At 57.2% G+C, this 16,978-nt stretch overlaps 1 protein-coding gene across 3 annotated transcripts in view; it reads left to right on the top strand.

Annotated features, from left to right (window-relative positions):
• The window catches only part of COL27A1 (collagen type XXVII alpha 1 chain), a 128,156-nt gene that overhangs the window by 68,693 nt on the left and 42,485 nt on the right, over positions 1-16,978 (top strand). For all 3 annotated transcript variants that reach the window (XM_062207706.1, XM_062207705.1, XM_062207704.1), the window contains 8 exons: positions 2,944-2,997; positions 3,115-3,168; positions 4,568-4,612; positions 6,173-6,226; positions 7,748-7,792; positions 12,612-12,665; positions 14,949-15,002; positions 15,211-15,264. In XM_062207706.1, coding sequence (XP_062063690.1) covers positions 2,944-2,997; positions 3,115-3,168; positions 4,568-4,612; positions 6,173-6,226; positions 7,748-7,792; positions 12,612-12,665; positions 14,949-15,002; positions 15,211-15,264 — 414 coding nt within the window. The remainder of the gene's footprint in view (positions 1-2,943; positions 2,998-3,114; positions 3,169-4,567; positions 4,613-6,172; positions 6,227-7,747; positions 7,793-12,611; positions 12,666-14,948; positions 15,003-15,210; positions 15,265-16,978) is intronic.

Below are 16,978 nucleotides of genomic sequence, written 5' to 3'. Positions count from 1 at the left end.
CGAGACACAGAACAGAACTTGCTCAATTGGCCGTCTCTTCTCGTCTACTTCTGCTCTTCCTGTCCTACCCAGAGACTCTCAAAGGCGGTGGGGACCCAAGAGCGGGACAGAGTCCTTCCCCAGCCTTATGGCCACTGGGCTGTGTGGTTCCCATAGAGCTCCAGGCTCTACCGGCTGGGCCCTCCCAAGAGACAGAGGCCCTGTGGGCCTGACCGCTCACAAGCTCCCTGGGAGGGCACGGCCCTCGGGGCTCCCAGCTATGGGGAACGAGATGTCAAGGCTAAGTCCTGGCTTTTGAGTGCAGAGAGGGCGGTAACAAGGGATGGGTCTAGCAGTGCACGTGGCTGCTCCCCTGGGAGTTTCGGATGGCCATGAAACTTGGCATCGGTCTGTCCACTCAGCTTACACGTGGGGGAGGCAAGCTGGCCGATTTCTCCATGACATGGACCAGGCCTGGGAAACTGGGCCTAGCAGGAGCCTGGGCTGCTGGCTCTGCATCCCAGGATTGCTGACTCCCAGGCCAACCCCAGCCGGAGCCCCGCCACCCCCACCGCACCCCACGCGTAGCCGCCTGGCCTCTGCGCCTTGCTCGTCCCCAAGATCGCTGCATCCAAGACAAAAGTCTGGCCCCGTGGGTTCTCCAGAGCCTTCCAAAGAACACTTCTGGACTCGCCCAGCTGCATGAGGGAATGTTTCCTACAAGCCGCGGTTCTGACTTCCAGCCCTGTTGACTTTGGCCCTGACGCCGTCCTATCTTTAGACGGATGGAGTCGGCCTCTCCTCCCCTGGCCACTGACAGTCTGGGTTTCCCAGCTGTCCGGCCAGAGAGGATGGAGAGCGTGCCGTGCTCCTACATGTCCCCGAGGCAGCCCCTGGTGCCAGGGGGCTGTGTGGCATCTCAGGGATGGCACCTGCTGAGTCGCCGCCACGATCCATGGCAGGAGGGGAGGGGCTGCTCCCTCTCCATCTGCACATGAGTCGGGGTCACTCTGCCACATGGGAGTAGGGAAGGCCTCCTCTGGCTCTCCGCTGGGTCCTGGGCCAGGGCAGGGGGCCGCCTCACCCATCACCATGTTCTGTTCTGTTTGTTTTGGCTGATGCCATCACCAGGAGACACTGTGTGGAAGGCAGGAGCTGCCGGGCCTGTCAGCGCCTTCCCTGGCTTCTGCACCTCTCCCCGCGGCCAGGGCAGGGCCCGGGAGCTGGGCAGCACCCGGGTGGATTATCTCCCTTGCTCGTTGATGAGCCAGATGTGTGCGATCAGCATCCTTGCTGCCAAGGGCTCGCTGGAGAAGGGTCCACTCTGGCAGGCCCCTTTGCCGTGCCCAGGGGATGCACGACCCCTGGGATGTGGCTTTTTATGGAGTGCTTATGGGGAGCCGGGTCGCACACGATGCTCCCTGCTTGCACTGTTCCATTTGACCTCCAGAACAGCCCTGTAGGCTGTGTTAGGGTCATTGCTTCTCAGATGAGGGTGCTGAGACCAGAGAGGCCACTGAGCTGACCCAGGGCCACGCAGGGATGGGCGGTGGGAGGGGATTCTCTGCCTCGAATTTTGAATAGAAAGGTGGAGCTTTGACTTCCTGTATTATCTCCAAATTCAGGACCATTTTTGCCTTGGCCAGGGAAAGTGTGAGAGGATGTTTGAGCTGGAACTCTGACATTTATTTTATTTATTTGAAAAGCAGAAAGACTATCCACACACACACACACACACACGGGAGGGGAGAGAGAGAGAGAGAGAGAACCCTCCCAATCTGCTGGTTTAATCTCCAAATGCCCACAGCAGCCAGGGCTGGGCCAGGCCAAAGCCAGGAGTCAGGAACTCCACCTGGCTCTCTCCCTCTCTCTCTTGGGCAGAGACCCAAGTACTGGAGCACATGCTGTGCGCAAGCAGGAAGTTGGATTGGAAGCGGAGCTAGGAATTGAACCCAGGTATTCCGACGTGGGTCGTGTCTTAACTGCTATGCCGAACACCTGTCTCCTGAGCTGGAAGTGAGTGGGAATTACTAGAAAAGGACAAAAAAAGAAAAGCTGGTTTATGAAGGCAACGTGGGCGGGCACGTTTTTGTCACAGGTGTTCATTAAACAAGGCTGGCTGAAACTGAAGGAGTCGGGGGACTGCCCCAAAGCTAATGGAGTCCTAGGCTGAGTTAGCAGAGGCACTACATCTAAACTGAGGGATGTACCCCGGCTCGTGCTGCTCAGACCCCACCCTGAGAAGCACAGGTGTCCTGGAGGTGGGCTGACTGTCCCTTGAAAGGACAGAAAAGAGCAGGTCCCTGGGAGTGGGGCAGCTGGTCCCCAGACTGTGCAGAGACCCTGGTGCAGAGGGAGCCCTGTGTTTGTGCAGTAGGCGGAGGGGTGGTTCTGCTCCATGCCGGGGAGAACCTTCTGTTGGCCTCATCAGGGAACAGTGAGCCCCTGGGGGAAGCACGGGGCAGGGCCATCAGCTTCTGACCCTTTCAAAGTCACAGGCCATCCTGCAAGGCATCACAGCTTCAGGAGTCCCGCAGCTTGCTGGCGAGGCCTCGCTGGGCAGGCTGGGGCTGGCTCTGGACAGCAGTGCCTCAGGACGCCGGTCCCTCGTGGGAATTCTGGGTTAGACAGCCTTGTGTGGGATGAGCTCAGCGCTTCCCTAGACAGTCTCACAGCTTTTCTCAGCAGCTCTCTGAGTGTCAGGGCTGGCACCGTCCTCCCTTCTGAGGTCTGTTGTGGCCATTTTGGGGGTGAGCCAGCAGATGGAAGTCTGTCTCTCTCTCTGCCTTTTACATAAATGCCAAGTAAGAGTCCACTGTAAGGAGTGAGGACTACAGTATCCGAGTGTTTTCTGATGTGCCTGAGTCACATCCTGGCCAGTGTTGGGGGTGCCCCTCCCGCCCCCAAGCCCTCAGCACAACCTGTGCAGCCCTCTTGGTGACCCTCCTCTCTGCTTCCCCTCAGGGCTTCCCAGGAGACATTGGGCCCCCCGGGGACAATGGCCCAGAAGGCATGAAGGTGAGTCCCCGCCCAGCACAGCGCCAGGGGAGGGAGCAGTCGGCTCCCTAACTCGCCAACTGTGATGGAGATGGAGGTGCTGCCTCTGAGACCCCCTTCTTGTTCTCTTCTCTCCAGGGTAAGCCTGGAGCTCGAGGTCTGCCAGGACCCCCTGGACAGCTGGGGCCCGAGGTGAGACCATCTGGCCCTGTCCCCAGCCTGTCCCCACACTGCCCTGCCTGGCCCGACTGCCGACTGCCGTCTCCAGCCTGCTCTGTCCTGGGTGCTGAAGGCCCAAGCTGCACCCAGAGCCCCTTAGTGGGGACAGTCTGGGGCTGCCTCAGACTCACCTGGCAGATCATCCTTCACTGCTCTGCCCCTGGGGCCCTTCCAGGACCTTCTCTGCCTTGACCTGGCGGGATGGGTCACCCCATCGTCCTGGGCCTTTCCCAGAGTGGCTGTCACTGCTCATGTGTGCGGTGGCCATTTATCGAAGCCTTGATATGGGAAGGTAGGCATTGTCAGCCCATTTTACAGGTGAAGCCACTGAGACCCAAAGAGATACAAAGACACCGCTGGGTCCCTGAGTTAGTAGCAGGCAGGGTTGTGCAGCTAGTGAGTGGCACGGGGGAACTGGCTCATTTGCTTACTTGGTGCAGGGGATTGAGGGGCCTCTCAGGCTGGGGGAGCACCTGGACTGTTGGGTACCCCACGGGTACATGAGGCCCCCGTGACTCCCCCCTTCACAGCCCACCTTAGCTCAGGCCCCTGCCTCGGGGGAGGGTGTGGGAGGTTCAGAGTCATCCCGACCACAGCCCGGCAGCCGCTGACACGGATCCCTGCTCAGAGCTGCTTCTGGGTCTGGCCAGGTCCCAGCACTGGCTCCGGGAGCTGCCACGTGGGGCTGCTTTCCTGGAAGCCGGGGGAGAGGAGTTGGGGGTTGCTCTGGAGGGAGCTCCTTGGTTAGGCCTGGCCTGCCAGGAGGGGCCAGTCTGGGGGTTGCCTGGGCTTGTGGGGGGCCTGGAGACTCCTGTGGGCTAGAAGTGGGATGGGAGCGAGGAGAAGGCGCCAGCCATGCGGTTCTGTCCACACCCCTATTACTACTGCCCAGAAAGCCTTCTATGCCTGCCTCTTAGTCATGCCCATTCTCTCGATCGCTCACTCACCCAGCATCCACTGTCCTGAGTGATGTCAAAAGGAAGGCATCATTGCTGTTCTCTGGGGACTCCCCTAAAGCCAGGCCAGGGTCGGGGTGGGGGTCTTCTCCATGATGGAGAAACAGATACAGTGAGGCTAAGGTCTGAAGTGAGTAAGTAGCAAGAGCCCAGAGCCCAGCCCGTGACTTTGAGCCACAGTAGGAGGCTGTTCCTCCCTGTGCACTTGCTGCGAGTGGCAGTGGGGCCTGGCTGCCGGGCCACAGCCCACAGAACTCTGTCCCCGGGCAGGACCGGCAGGTGGGCTCGGTGTGTCCTGGGCTCTCCGTCCAAGAGGGCTCCCCTCTGGCCACGGTCGCCCTGCTCACAGGACAGGTCTCGAAGAGCCCCACTGGATTAACTTCCCCTTTTTTCCTTCCTCTCTCTCATGTCTCTAGGGAGATGAGGGCCCCATGGGGCCACCAGGGGTCCCAGGCTTGGAGGTGAGTGCCGGGCTGGGGGAGGCGAGGTTTGCTGGAGCCGAGTCAGCTGGGCACAGGCAGGGCAGCATGTGGCCATTGCTCCTGAGAGCAGACATCAGTGAGGCCTCGGTCAGCCACAGGACAGGGATGGGCCCCAGAGGAGAGGGACAACAGGCAGGAACCTGCCTGCCACTGCCCACCTTCTGTGTTGGGAGTTTCATGGCCACTGTGTTGCTAGGGTTTCCCAGGAGAGGCACTGCTTTTCTTAGGTGTACAGAAAGGAGGCAGGTGAGGCTAAGGGAGTGAGAGCTGAGCACAGCATCTCACAGCCAGGAAGTAGGGGTGCTCTGCCTAGAACCTCAGCTGGATTCTCTCCATTGCTCTGAGCAGCCTTCCGGAAGCTTCTGGCCCCACTCTCATCTTCATCCCAGCCACCACGCAGAACAGCAGCATTCATGAGTCTTTTGGTCTCTGTGCCTCTTTATAATCTTTTTATTTTTTGGAGATTGATTGATTGATTTGAAAGACAGTTAACAGAGAGAGAAAGAGAGAGAGATCAATCTTCTATCTGCTGGCTCGCTCCCCAACTGGCTGCAACAGCCATGGCTGGGCCCAACTAAAGCCAGGAACCTGGAACTCCATCCAGGTCTCCCACAAGCATAACAAGGGCCCCAACACTTGAGCCATCTTCAGCTGCTTTCCCAGGCACATTAGCAGGGAGCTGGATCAGAAGTGGAACAGGCAGGACTCGAAGGGGCACTAATGGGATGGCATCTACACGGGCAGCGGCTTAACCGGCTGCATTCACTACCAGCATACAACTTCCTCTTTGTCCTCCTACAAATGCCTGAGGTTCCAGTGTTTCTGAGGATCCAGTGTACGGGTCTGTCTCTTGATATGAGTCATTAAAACCAATAAATTTCCAATGTGTTTATTAATTCACTGAAAATTAGTAACATACCCGTTTCATGTTAACAAAAATAATGTTTTCACCAAAAATCACTCTAATTTCCAAGGCAAGACAATTGAGTGGAAAGAGTGGCATTGTTTTAGCATCTTTTGCAAATCACTTTCATGTCTGGCTTAATCGAAGTCAGCTGGACTCTTAGTCCTGCCTCTGGCTGTGATCTGGGATCCCACGCGTCCCACAGCCTCTGGAAAACTCCACTTGCACTCCTGGGACTGAGAGTAGCATCTTAGTGTTGTTATGAGAATATCCTTGACCTTGTAAACCTCCTCCCTGGGCTGCAGGACCAGTAGTGTCAAATCTGTGTTCCCCTGTATCCCTGGGTGTTACAGGCCACGCCCCTTCTTCTCCCCATCCCTGGAAAGCAGCTGTCCTGTCCTGAATTTCAAAGGACACCGGCCTGGGGAGGTGAGGCCACACAGCAGGAGACCCTCCCTGTATTCCAAGACAGCTGGCTGCAAAGTGGCATCAGGGCTGTGTGTCCCAGCCTTCCCAGGGCACTGTGGCTCTCTCCAGCCCATGGAGACCCCATGCCAAATCCTCTGAACTCCCTGGACTCCAGCAAGACTGTGCCTCCCCAACTTCTCTCACTCAGCTCTCTCTCTCTGTTGCAGGGTCAGCCTGGCAGGAAGGGATTTCCTGGGAGGCCTGGTCCAGATGGCTTAAAGGTGAGAGACCTAGTGATGCCTGGGGATGAGAGATGAAGGGGAGTAGCAGGGGCACAACATAGGAGCACCCTGGGACCAGCCTGAATCCCGTGCCCAGTTGTGAAAGGAAGGAACAGTTGATTCCTACTTATCACAAAAGTGTTGGTAACAGAGGAGGGAAAAAAAGGACGTAATCTACATGTCCAGCGATGGGGGATTTTTCAAGAAATGGGAAGTAGTTGCAGCCACGCAAGACAGCGCTGCAGAACAGTTTCAAAATGAGGAGCTAGCTGCCCGTGTGCAGCGTGGTGCTGCTGGGAGGAGGCAGGAGGGAGATGGAGCATTGAGCAGGGCTGCATTGCAGAGTGGAGGCTGGACGTGGACAAGGGTTATCTCGGGATGGCTGGATAACAGATTTTCACAGTCTTCTCTGACACCCTGTATTTTCCCCATTGTGTCCAATAGGTCTGTTTTGCTGTTGTTAACAGGTTGGGTGTTCTTTTTATAAGTTAGCTGAAAGAGCCAGGGTAGAATAGTGATCCCAGCGCATGGGCAGCCTCACGTAATGGTTTTCCAAGGACTCCCCTGGAGGAGTTGGATGTCTCCAGCCATTTGGGGCAAGAGCTTGTTGGGGGCAGGCTTGCAGATAGGCAAACCCACAGGAGGCAGAGCCCGGCGAGCCCAGGCTGGCCACAGCTCCCTCCGTCCAGGCCCACCCTCTGGTTTGCATGAGCGTGAGGCTGAACAAGAGGAGCCGCACGCACCGTGGGCCCGGACTGCTGGTGAGTCTGAGCCCACATCCTGGCCTCTGAGGTCTTAGCCTTTCTCCCCCAGATGCCAGCAGGAGACCTGTGGCGGGGGTGCTGACAGCCTGGGTGGCTTTATCCCATGCGTCTGCTCACTTCTCCAGCTCATGCTGGAGGATCCCAAGGCAGCTGTGGTCATCTGCAGATCAGGAATCGCCCCAAGCATGGGACCGAGCTGACAGGCCAGGCTGCCAAGAATGAAGCCTGGGAAGAGGCAGAGTGTGCCCTGATCTACAGCTGGGGAGGCGACACCCAGAGCAGAGTCAGGACTCACCCTGGAACTGGGGGCAGAACCCTGGTGGATCCTTGACAGCCTTAGCTCCCTGCTGCAGAGCAGCCTGGTGCAGTGGGACTGGGTGTTCTGTCAGGCAGACCAACGTGCCAATTCCAGCTCGTCCTCTCACTCGCTGTGTGCCCCAGGCAGGTCCTTGCACCTGTCCGGCCCCCGCAAAGTGCACTGGGTTGCTGAAGGACCCACAGGAAATGTACACGTCAGGGTGCCGGGTAGTTTGCCCAGGGCCAGTCAGCAGGAATGCGTGACCCGTGACCGGGGTCACGCCCGGCCCCAGGGGTTCTGTCCCAGAGCTCTTCCATCCCTGCCGTTCATTTGCAATCTGAAGACAGGCTGCTGGTCGCTCCCCACTGGGGTGGTCACCAAGACCAGGGGCCCTGGGAGTTCCCAAGCCCCGCCTCCCGTCTCCCACCCCAGTGCATCTTTCTCTTTGTTTCTTTGCAGGGGGAACCAGGCAATCCTGGACGGCCGGGGCCTGTGGGCGAGCAGGTGAGTGAGCCACAGGCTCTGAACCCTTTGTTGAGCACTCACAGTGTGCCAAGCCCTTCGCTAAGCTCATGCCACGCGCCGCCCCACTGAACCTTCAGCACGGCTCCAGAGCAGGGTGATTCTCAGAGACCCACAGTCCTGGCTCGAGACGCTGGGAGAGCCGGCTTGGGATGCGGCCGCTGTCCTGGACAGTGTGCCCATCGGGATGCCGACGGTCAGAGGAACATAACCATGTGCCAGGAGCTCTTGGTCCAGGCATCCCAAAATTATAAAGAAGATGAAATTTGAACCAGCGGCTCTGGCTAGCTGGGAAGCGAGGCCAAGGTCTCCCAAAGAACGGAGGCTGCAACCAGTCATTAAAAGGGGGTTTGAGGATGGCAGGCTTCAATTATCCAAGTGCAGAGACGCAATGCTGGGAGCTGGGTAGACACACAGCATCCGTCTTGCTCCCCTGCCTCTGGGCTCTGAGGTGCAAAGGTGGCAATGTCCCTGGTCCCCCCGAGACCCCTGAAGGGGCTTCCTCAGCAGGAAGGGGGCTGCAGGATGCTCGGCACCCGCACAGATCAGTGTGTGCTGCCGTCTGTGGCGTGAGAGTCGCACAGCCTGGGCTTCCTCACCAGGCCTGCAACATCTGTTGGGGGGAAGAAAGGAATTAAAGCCGGGGAGGCCTGGATTTTTGACATCTTTCCAGTGTCATTCGAGCACATTTTGTGGGAAGCCCGGGAGTCTGGAAAGGCTGCGGTGGCCTGGATGTATTTCCTGATTGGAAAAAAAAAAAAAAAAAACGCAGTGCAATCAGCAAATTCAATGTCATAGCTATGCTAATGGCAAGGCCCTGGGCTGGGAGGGGATAGATGCTCACATCCCAGGCCGTGGGCTCCTGCACCTCATGCTGTTGTCCAGGGTCCTAAGCCCAGGGACATCCCTTCACAGAGTAGAATTATTTTTTTTAAAAGATTTATGTATTTGAAAGGCAGAGTTACAGAGAGAGGGAGAGACAGAGAGAGGTCTTCCATCCACTGGTTTACTCTCTAGTTGGCCACAACAGCTGGAGCTGTGCTGATCCAAAACCAGGAGCCAGGAGCCTCTTCTGGATCTCCCACGTGGATGCAGGGGCCCAAGGACTTGGGCCATCTACTGCTTTCCCAGGCTACAGCAGAGAGCCGGATCTAAAATGGAGCAGCTGGGTCTTGAACCGGTGCCCATATGGGATGACAGCACTGCAGGCAGCGGCCTAACCCACTACGCCACAGTGCTGGTCCCCAGAGTAGAATTTTTTAATGCATAAGATAAAAAGTAAAAGAAAGCAGCTATGTTGAAAATAGGGAAACATGTTGAAATGTGACATGCTCTGATATGTTTTTTTTTAAAAAAAAAAAGATTTATTTTATTTATGTGAAAGGCAGAATTATATAGAGAGAATGAAAGACAAAGAGAGATCTTCCATCCTCTGGTTTACTTCCTAAATGGCCACCATGGCCAGGGCTGGGCCAGGCTGAAGTCAGGATCCTAGAACTCCAGCTGGGTCTCCCACATGGGTGGCAGGGGCCCAAGCTCTGCTGGGCAGGGTCCATCGTCTGCTGCTTTCCCAAGTGCATTAGCAGGCAGCTGGGTCAGAAGCAGAGCAGCTGGAACACCAACCAGTAGAGGATGCCGGCCTTTTACGTGGCGGCTTAACCTACCGTGCCACAACACGGGTCCCTGTGTTTCTATATTAACACACTAAGCAGTGAGATCTCGCAACAGGTCTCACAGCAGCCTCCATTGCCAAGTAGTCATAGCCTTAGTGATGTGTTTTGAGATCTGCGGGTTTTACAGGAAATGCTCCATATCAACAGGAGGATATTGCAAGGCAATTTGTAAATTTTTCTGATTTAAGTTCAAATTCATGGACCCTCTGAATTCCACCCTTAGAGCTGCAGAGAGACCCCTGGATTCCACCCATGTCACTATTCGAAGGATCATGGAGAGGAAACGGCTCTTCCAGGGTGACAAGTGGGTGGGACAGAGGCAGAGCAGCGGGGGAACCCTGCCTGGTTTAGCCTGGGCTCACTTGGTCCACAGAGGCCCAGGCAGCTGGGACCATACAGAAAGGAGAGGCGCTTTCTGAGCTGGGAGACAGAGCTGGACCCTGTGGCTGACTTGCGGCGCTCTGGGCACCACACTGGCCGTGCCCTTGACCCCGCCCTCCGTGGTCACAGTGTAAAGGGCAGGCACTTCCCACTCACGGCAGAATCAGAGGATACTGGGAAAGAGTTCCCAAGCTCGTGCCACGGGGCCTCCTTATAGTCGTAGTGACAGCTCCATCGACTGGTCACCTGCCAGGTACCAGGCCTGTGCCAGACACTGCCTACACTGTCACCTGCAGTGCCCTCAACACCCCGTGGCTGTGGGGTCGTTTCCCCCATGTTGCAGGTGAGGAACCCAGGGCTCTGAGAAGTTCAGCGTCTCGTTCAAGATCTTGCAGGCAGAAGCGAAACTGTCCGAGCCAAGGCTGACACTGAGGTCTGCTGGGCTCCCCAGAGCTGTCCCCACCAAGGGGCTGGAAAGCTCCTGCCTCCCAAGTGCATTTATCTGCCAGCTGCAGACCACCTGCCTGGCCCTGCCCTAGGTACTGGGGACAAGGCAAGGACCTTGCCAGCAGGAAGTTCTGTTGGGGGAAAACTGAGCATGGGAGCCCCTAACCCTGCGTGTGCAGCCAGCTGAGCATGCGCAACCATCTGTGCTGGGGTCCAGCAGAACGTCACATTGGAGAGGGGCGGGAGGATGACAGACCAGCCCCTGTGCAGACCCTGGCCCTCCATCTGCAGGCACAGTGGGCACCAGGCCTGGGGACTCTGAGTCCACCTGTGCAGTGCCCCCTATAGGCAATGGCACCAACTCTGCCCTGTACCTTCTGCCAGCCCAAGCGGAGCCAGCATACCTGTGGCTTTCACAGCGGCTTCTTCCCTTGATCCGCCAGGCGGCAGCCCTCAGCCTCCGGGGCTGGCTTCCCTGGACCATCCATAGCACAGGGCTGCCAGGATGTTCCCGGACAGTGCCCCAGGGGGCCCCTGGAGTGGGACGTGGCGGGGGGCAGGGCCCGGGCACTTGCTGTATGGTCTTTATTCATTAGGATCCTGTTTGGCTTCTTGTCTGAGGTTTATCACCTGCCTGCGTTCCAGGACCCAGCAGCTCATAAATTTAAAGTAGCTATGAAATTTCTCTTTCTGTGCTCCAGCAGGCAGGGGCCTTTTAGCAGAGCAATTTTATTCCCTTTCCTCTGCGTCTTCCAAATGCCCGTCTGCTCCTTTGTGGGAGCCTGGGCCTCTGGCTTAACCCCGCGCCCTTTTGAAATAAACCAGGATGAGATGGGAGAGAGCTAGCGTTTATTGGGTGCCTGTATGTGCCGTGCATAACCTCGGATGCTTGGAGTGAGCCCAGCAGGGAGGGAGGGGCCTTTGTTATGCCCATTCTGCAGATGAGGCTCAGAGAAGACTCTGGGATTGGTCCAGACTCTGCAAACCCAGAGGCTGAATGATAGCGCCATAGATAAAGGGCCAGGCACAGGGCTTGTGTAGTCTGTGTTGTTAATACTGCTAGCGCTCTGGAAATGCCCTCATTGATTTTTTTTAATGTAATTTGTTGCAGAAGTCAGATACCTACTTTGTTATTCTCTGAGACACATTGGCCACAGTTAGCTGGTACATTACCTTGTACCAGCCCCCTCTCACCTCCTGCTTCACCCCTGCAGGGACTCTTGGGGCAGACCTGTTTCCTCCCACAATGGCAACATGTGCAAGGGTCTCAGGGTGAACTGGGGCTCCCTCACTGCTTTGGGGGCCTCAAGACGCAGAGGCAGGTGCGTGGGCTTTGCAGCCACAGCCGGCGACACAGTCCCAGGCTGGGGCGACCATGCACAGCCGGTCCTGGCTGAAGTTGCCCCTGTCTGGGGGCAGGAAGCATGGGTCTCGGGGAACTGGGGTCTCCAACCCCTCTTGGGTGCAGCGCAGGTCTCATTTTGCGCTGGCCAGGGTTTGGGTGGCAGGAAGCATATTTTATGGGACAAGTCTGCTTATCCCTCATCTTTCCTAATTCTCCTAGGAATTCTTGGCTGCAAATTTAGGTGCTTCTAAAGCTACTTTTGCACTCCTAACCTACACAAGACAGCCCCCCACCCCCACACCTGCTGACATTTTCCTTAGCAAGGAAGAGGGCGGGGCTTCAACAAGAAATGGCTCCGCCCTCCTGGGAGACTTGTGTTAGGTCTCCTACCTCCCCTGTGCCTGGTACCTGCTCAGGGGGACTGCAAGGCAGAGCTGCCCGGAGAGCCCTAGAACACAGAGACAGGTTGTCACCGTGTGTGTGTGCACACGTGTGTGTGCATGTGTGTGTTTCAGAACACAGTGTAGAGGCCTCCACTTCCCAAATTTCAACCTGATCTTTTGGCAAAGACTGTCAAGGCATTTCTGCCCCAGCCAGAAGGTTCATTTCCCTCTTTGAAATCGTCCCAGAGTCCCACAAGATGGGGACAGATGGCATCTTCCCAGCCATGCTTAAGGGCTGCCTCCCAGCCTGCTTCTGGCGTGGGAAGAATGTGTGGCACTCCCGGGGATGTTGGCAGTGGCCCTACTGCTTGGCTCCAGGATCAGAACCATCTGGCAGAGCAAAGGAAGTCAGGATGGTGCCCAGAAAGAGGCCAGGTGCTCCTCGCCGGCACAGGGCAGGTGACACCTGGGCTGTCACACTCAAGGGGCAGGAAGACACAGGTGAGGGACACTGAAAACATAGCAACTCCAAGTCACCTTGTTTCCTCTCCTTTTGCCTCTGTGCCTCCTAGGGACTTATGGGATTCATCGGGCTGGTCGGGGAGCCAGGAATCGTGGGAGAAAAGGTGAGCCGTGCTGGGGACCAGATCGTGCCCAGGGTTTGAAGTTTTCCAAGGATGTCCAGATTGAGGCCACTCTGCCCCTGACATTCCAGACCTTCCACGGGCCCGTGTCCCTTTCCTGGCATCCCCCTGCCCTCCCGCACCACCTTCAATTACAGTCAGACTTTTGTGTGACAACCAACTCATATGTGTGACTGGGGGCCCCCACAGTTGCCTGCTGGTACTGCACAGGGGTGGGCGACTGAGGAGGCGATGATTCCTCTGCTATGGAGACGAAGGGTGAGCATCTCCTAGGATGCTTTGTTTCCGTTAACTCTCCCCCGCCCCCCAGCAGCTCTGGTTTGTTAATGAGATGAGTGGGGCCCTGATGGAGGGGGTGACTTGCTGAAGGTCACCCAGGTTGTAAGTGACAGAGCTGGGATTTGAATCAAGTTCATCACGAAGGCCACACTTTGCCTGCCAAGCCACACTGCCTCATCTTGGCTCCAAGAGCAGCCAGTTTCCCACCATGGGCCTAAGGACACCTGCCTGCCTTTGTATGCATTTGTCTGATCCCCAGCGCAGTACCAACTCTGTGCCTGGCCCTGTATGCCACACCAGTGTTAGTCCCATTGACAGGTAGAGCGACTGAGGTCAAAGGAGACAGCACACCGTCTCTCATCACACCTGACCATCCAGGCTCACCTGTGCTCCACTCTTCATCACAGCTGAGCCCAGACCCTCTGGCTTCTTGAGTACAGAGAAAAAGAGAGCAAGAGAGGGCAGGAGATTTTCCATCTGCTCGTTCACTCTCCAAATGGCCACAATAACCAAGGCTGGACTAGGCCTAAGCCAGGAGCCTGAAACTCCATCCGGGTCTCCTATGTGGGTGGCAGGAGACTTGGGTCATCTTCCGCTGCTTTTCTGGCTGCATTAACTGCAAGCTGGATCAGTTGTGGAGCAGCCGGGACTCAAAGCGGCGCTCATATGGGTTGCCAGTGTCCGTGACTCAGCCTGCTGAGCTACAATGCTGGCCCCAACACCCCACCCCACTTTTAAATTTTTTTTTAAATTTATTTGACAGATAGACAGTGAGACAGAGAGAGAGAGACAGAGAGAAAGGTCTTCCTTCTGTTGGTTCACCCCCAAAATGGCCACTATGGCTGGAGCTACACCGATCTGAAGCCAGGAGCCAGGTGCTTCCTCCTGGTCTCCCACGCGGGTACAGGGGCCCAAGCACTTGGGCCATCCTCCACTGCCTTCCTGGGCCACAGCAGAGAGCTGGGCTAGAAGAGGAGCAATCGGGACTAGAACCCGGCACCCATATGGGATGCCGGCACCGCAGGTGGAGGATCAACCAAGAGAGCCACGGTGCCAGCCCCTTCTTTTAAATTTAATTTTTTATTTTGAAGTAATTACAGATTCATGAAAAGTTGCAAAAATCCGTCCAGGAACATCCTGTGTACCCTTCACTCCGCTTCCTCCCGCGGTGAAGTCCCGCACAGCTGCAGTCCACCAGCACGTGGCCCCGGGCCCTCCTCACCTCCAGGCTGTTGCCATATCTTCCCCTGGGCCAGGTCCACTCACCCTACTCTACCACCCCCTCCCTGGATTACTCTTAAGCATCCTTCAGCTGTGGGCTCCAGCCAGACTCCTGTAGGAAGCCCTCTCCAGCACCCTGCCCCTGCAGCCCCTCGCTCTCTGCACCTGCTCCAGGCTGCAGCTCTTACATCATCCCCCTGTGACATGAGTGTCTTGCTGCACACGACCAGGTGTGTCTCTGTTCACCATGCTTCAAGCAGGGTCTGGCATACGGTGCCGGGCGCATAGTAGGTGCTCAAGAAGTACTTGTCAGGAGGATACACAAAAACAGAGCCAGTATTTGAACCCAGAGCAGTTGCTCTGTCTTCCACACCCACCGTCTCTGCCCTGTCCTGATTGTGGAGAGGGAGTGAGCCACGTCCCAGCGTCCCCAGCATCTGAGATGCCTTCCATGTCTGTTTTTCCTCAGCAAGCCCAGCCCAGGGGATGCCAGGCCCAACAGGGACCATGTGACATGGGTCCAGACCAAAGGGGACATCGGGCCCATCCTGCCTGGGGATAGCCCTGTGGCCAGCTGCAGTGGGGGCTGCCCAAGGTCCACTGAGTGAAACCCTAGCTCCTCACCTGAGTGCTGTGGCCGTGAGACAGGCAGGGACTTTACACACCTTGGGCACGCCCTTGTCCCGCCCCTCCTCTACCCTCCTCCCCACCCCCGACAGAGGCTGCCACAGCCATGACCTTCCTGTATTGCTGTCTCTGCCACAGGGTGACCGAGGCGTGATGGGGCCTCCAGGGCCACCTGGACCCAAGGGGGCGATGGTAAGGAGTAAGTCTGCATCCTCATCCCTCTCTGTCGCAGCTTCAGGTGACACCCCTGCCCTTCCTCCCCCAGCCAGTGGGGTGACTCTGGGGAGGCCTGGCTGCTGGCCCCGTGGCCCTGGGCTGGGGCTGAGCCAGCCGAGGTGGGACTGAGGGAGGAAGAGGCACTTCTTCCTGGTGACCTCTCTGTTGTCTTCTTTCTTGGCAGGGTCATCCTGGAACGCCAGGTGGTGTTGGGACCCCCGGAGAGCCTGGACCCCCAGTAAGCAAAGCCCTGGGTCCCCTGAACTCAGGCCCATTGCCAAGGGTAGGGGCGGGGGTTGGGGCAGATAAGGAGGTCTTGGCCTCAGACAGACCAGGGAACGGATCCGAGCTCCACCGCTCCCTGGCTGTATCTGCAGAGCAGATCATTTTACTTATGGGAGCCTAAATATTTGCTCATCTAAGAAAAGAGACAGGAAAGGTGGCCGTGACTGTGTGGGCTAAACACAGCCGTGGCTGTTGGCCGCTACAGAATGGTCTTCATCGCTCGAACTTCTTGGGCATCTGCAGCGTTGCTGCTTTTGTCCTTTGGCTCGGGAACTGCAGGGAAACGTGTGCCTGGGCAGATGCAGGAGCTGGCATGGCAGAAATAGCCCCTGCCTGGTGGAGAGAATCCAATAAACAAGGGTTGCCTGCAGCTGAGGCAGAAGACGGCACTTGCTCGGGCCAAAGAGGCTAAGCTCAGAGGAAGCAGGGCTGTTCCTAGGCGGCGAGCATTGTGGGCAAGGCTGGGAGGCTTGGACATGGGTCAGCTGGGAGCACCCAGTGCAGGAGCCCCCTCCATGACCCAAGGCTGCTGAGGACTGGGGGAAGGGTTGTTCTCATTTGGAGCAGGTGGAACTTGCTTGGGGTCTCTCTGCTTCTGCTGATGTGGGGAGGAACCTGGGCAAGGACTCTCACTTCAGCCCTGGGTCGGGGCTTGGGGCTGGGAACCATTCCAGGGTGGACATCAGGCAGGTGGAAAGTCAGGCTTGATTCCAGGATAGAGCTGGCGGGCGATGAGCTCAGGTTGCCCGAATCCTTAGGGTCTGATGAGAACATGGGAGCGTCTGATGGGTTGGATCCCCCAAGGGAAGCTCACACAGGTTGCCTGCACCAATCAGGGAGCAAGGTCAGCTCAGATCTCATCTTGTTCGTGCACCTGCTGAGTGCTGGGCATATATGCCCAGGCTTGGAGGTGCAAAATACTAAGAAATGGGTCCTTCCCTTCAGATTCTCCCTGTCCAGAGTGGGTGCAAAGGGCAAATATTCTCATTGTTGAAAGACTTGTGCTGAGCACCTACTTCTGTGCCAGGCAACACGGGGTGCCAAGGAGGGGTATGAAGGGACTTGTCCCTGGGGAGAGGCCTGGACGTAAGTAACTGGCATCCAAAGAAGCCAGTGCCAGGCAGCAGGGACCCTGCCATTCCCACGGTTTTTAGATACACTGGGAAGTTTGCATCGTTCAGAGTCAGAAGCAGCGTCTGGAACTCCGGGTTCCCAGTGACGTGGGGCTTTTTGCCTGTTCATCAGACGGAGGAAAAGCCATGGTGGGCAGGGGCTGGAAGGACTGGCGATGTGCAAGTGGCCCTGTGGGCAGGTCAGAGGAGGAGGGTTTGGACGTTCCAGCCCCACCAGCCCAGAGGCCGCTGCCCAGCTCCCTTTTTGGCATTAGAGCCTGTTGGGATGGCAGGTGCCCAGAGTGGGGCCAAAACCCAAGTATGACAACGCTTGTGGTCCATCGCCAAATTCTGCCTCCTGTGCTTCAGATCTCAGCCTCCTGGAGCCTCAGCCTCCCTGGCTGTCTGGTGGGAGGAGACACTCCTGTCCAGGAGTCACTGGGACAAAAGGGAAGGCCAGTGGGAGCTGGAGGCCGGTGGGGCATCTAGCCAGGGCACAGAAGGAAGACGCAGGCCTCCTCTGAATCCCTCACCGCCCCGCCTCCACCGCTCCCC

This window comes from Lepus europaeus, chromosome 12 (assembly GCF_033115175.1).
Source record: "Lepus europaeus isolate LE1 chromosome 12, mLepTim1.pri, whole genome shotgun sequence".
NCBI classification, from domain to species: domain Eukaryota; kingdom Metazoa; phylum Chordata; class Mammalia; order Lagomorpha; family Leporidae; genus Lepus; species Lepus europaeus.
This window is presented reverse-complemented; position numbering and strand designations above follow the sequence as displayed.